The 2,176-nt window shown below is 37.4% G+C and overlaps 1 protein-coding gene across 1 annotated transcript in view; it reads right to left on the bottom strand.

The window, feature by feature from the left end:
• Wdr33 (WD repeat domain 33) overlaps positions 1-2,176 on the bottom strand; it is a 114,987-nt gene that overhangs the window by 21,812 nt on the left and 90,999 nt on the right. The window contains exons 12-14 of the mRNA XM_005355859.2: positions 1,402-1,496; positions 728-814; positions 351-490 (exon numbers count right to left, since the gene is read on the bottom strand). Of these exons, the coding sequence (XP_005355916.1) occupies positions 351-490; positions 728-814; positions 1,402-1,496 (322 nt within the window). The remainder of the gene's footprint in view (positions 1-350; positions 491-727; positions 815-1,401; positions 1,497-2,176) is intronic.

Genomic DNA, 2,176 nt, shown 5'->3' with positions numbered 1-2,176 from the left:
AAAGTTTGTTAGCTACTTGAGTAAGTTATTTGTATTAATGGAGCAGAAAGACAGACAATACAGAAGATGGCCAACACACTCTGCCTGCTGAGTCCTTCTCTTCCCTCTGACAATGTAGATGATAAAAATGAGACAATACTAAAAAGAGACATTGAGAAAGTAGATGTCAAACTCAGTACTTAACTTTAGAGCACAAATGGCAAATATGCCTAAAAACAAGAATACGAGAAGGGGGCAACAAAAGAGCTGGAGGAAATCATCCTGAGCACGTCAGAGGAACAGGGGCAACAAAAGAGCTGGAGGAAATCATCCTGAGCACGTCAGAGGAACAGGTCACTGTAGCGGCTCACCTGCTGAAACTGAGCAGGAATGGGCTTTGCATACGGGACTTTCTTCTGAGGAACTTTTTTCTGATCTTTTTGCATCACTTCCTCCATTCCCCAATCCAAGCCTGGAATTGTCATTTCAATTTCATTTGATTCATCTTTTCCTGAAACCATAGAAAGAATTAGTTAGTCCTTTAAACAAAACAATGTAGTCTTTTAACAAATGAGCAAACTGTTGGAAACATAATTTTTAAACATTAGTTTGAACCATTTTTATTCACATTTCTCAATAAGCCACATGAGCATTTCAACACCACTTATTAATAATTAATTTACCATGAAAATAAGAGAGGTTTACAAAACCTTATAAAAATGAAATGAATAAACATAGCTGCCCTTACCCATCTGTTCTTGCTCCATAGCTAACTTCAGTTGTTCTGGTATTCCCATCCCTGGGATCACTGCCAGGCTATTGGGTTCCAGGTCATCTGCAAATAATATACCCATCATCAACAGAGAGCTTCATAGTGTCCCCTACAAACGATGCTTTATAAAAATAAGTAATAAAATAAGTATGAAAATAAGTAATAAAAAAAATCACTGGGGGCAGTAGCACACCTTTAATTACAGCATTCAGAAGACAGAGGCAGCAGATCTCCATGAGTTCAAGACCAGCATAGACTATAGAGCAATAGTTAAGTCAGTTAAGTTAGCCAGGAATACACAGTGAGACCATGTCTCCAAACAAAACAAAACAAAAATGCAAACAAACAAGGCAATATTGCTGGTGACTTATAAATCAATAAACTATAAAATTAAAACTAAAGCTGGGTGAGCTGATACAAATCTTTTAATCCCAGCACCTGGGAGGCAGAAACAGGCAATCTCTGAGTCCAAGCAAAAAATTAAATTATTTGGTAGTTGGATTATTTGATATGAGGACTGAAAGGAGAGCATGAAGCACTGGATCACTTAGCTACATCCCTTGCCTTAAACTAGTTTTGTACGAGTCTTCTAACACTTAAGTTCTAATGAAATATCATGAGACTTCAAAGGACAAATATGCAGATCTTACCATACTCTACTCCATCTTCAGACATGCCAGGTAAAAGGTTCAGATTATATCGATCTCGCATTTTATCACCTGGCCGGTTTCGAGTCCAGAATTTGCTGATGAAATAAAAATAATGGGAGAAAAAGGAGCATGGTTTCAGTGTTTTCTCTGGGCAAAATAGTTCAAATCAAGTTTTAAAAATACTGTTCTTTAAAATATCTTAATTGTGGAAAGAGCATTTTAAATCAGAATGCAAAGCAAAACCTAAACGAGGAAAGTTAATGTTTAACTCCATCTCTTTAGTATAATACCCTATGCCAATCACTACAAAAACAGCAGATTAAAAGCTGTAACTCAGAAGGAAGAGTCAGGACAAGAAATAATATACTCAGGCTGTGTATGACAGGATACCCTGTAATCCCAGCACTCTGGAGGCAGATATAGGAAGAGTAAAAACTCAAAGTCGTTTTCTTAATAACAATCAAAGTATAACTGCAGAGCTTCCCTTTCTTATCATATGTCAGTAATAAAACATGTTCAGTGTTAGGAAATAATGAAAACAAGCACACGGAGAAGGAAGGATCAACCTTTTAGGTTGGTATCTGCACTTTTCCTCTTACACCTGGGTATGCGCACAGTCACCTAATTATCCTTCTACAGTGACAATGCTTATTGATTTCTTTTTTTTTTTTTTTTTTTGGTTTTTGAGACAGGGTTTCTCTGTAGCTTTGGAGCCTGTCCTGGAACTCCCTTTTGTAGACCAGGCTGGCCTCGAACTCACAGAGATCCGCCTGCC

Source organism: Microtus ochrogaster, chromosome 18 (genome assembly GCF_000317375.1).
Source record: "Microtus ochrogaster isolate Prairie Vole_2 chromosome 18, MicOch1.0, whole genome shotgun sequence".
Lineage (NCBI taxonomy): Eukaryota > Metazoa > Chordata > Mammalia > Rodentia > Cricetidae > Microtus > Microtus ochrogaster.
Note: the sequence above shows the minus strand (reverse complement) of the source record. Positions and strands in the feature narration are given on the sequence as shown.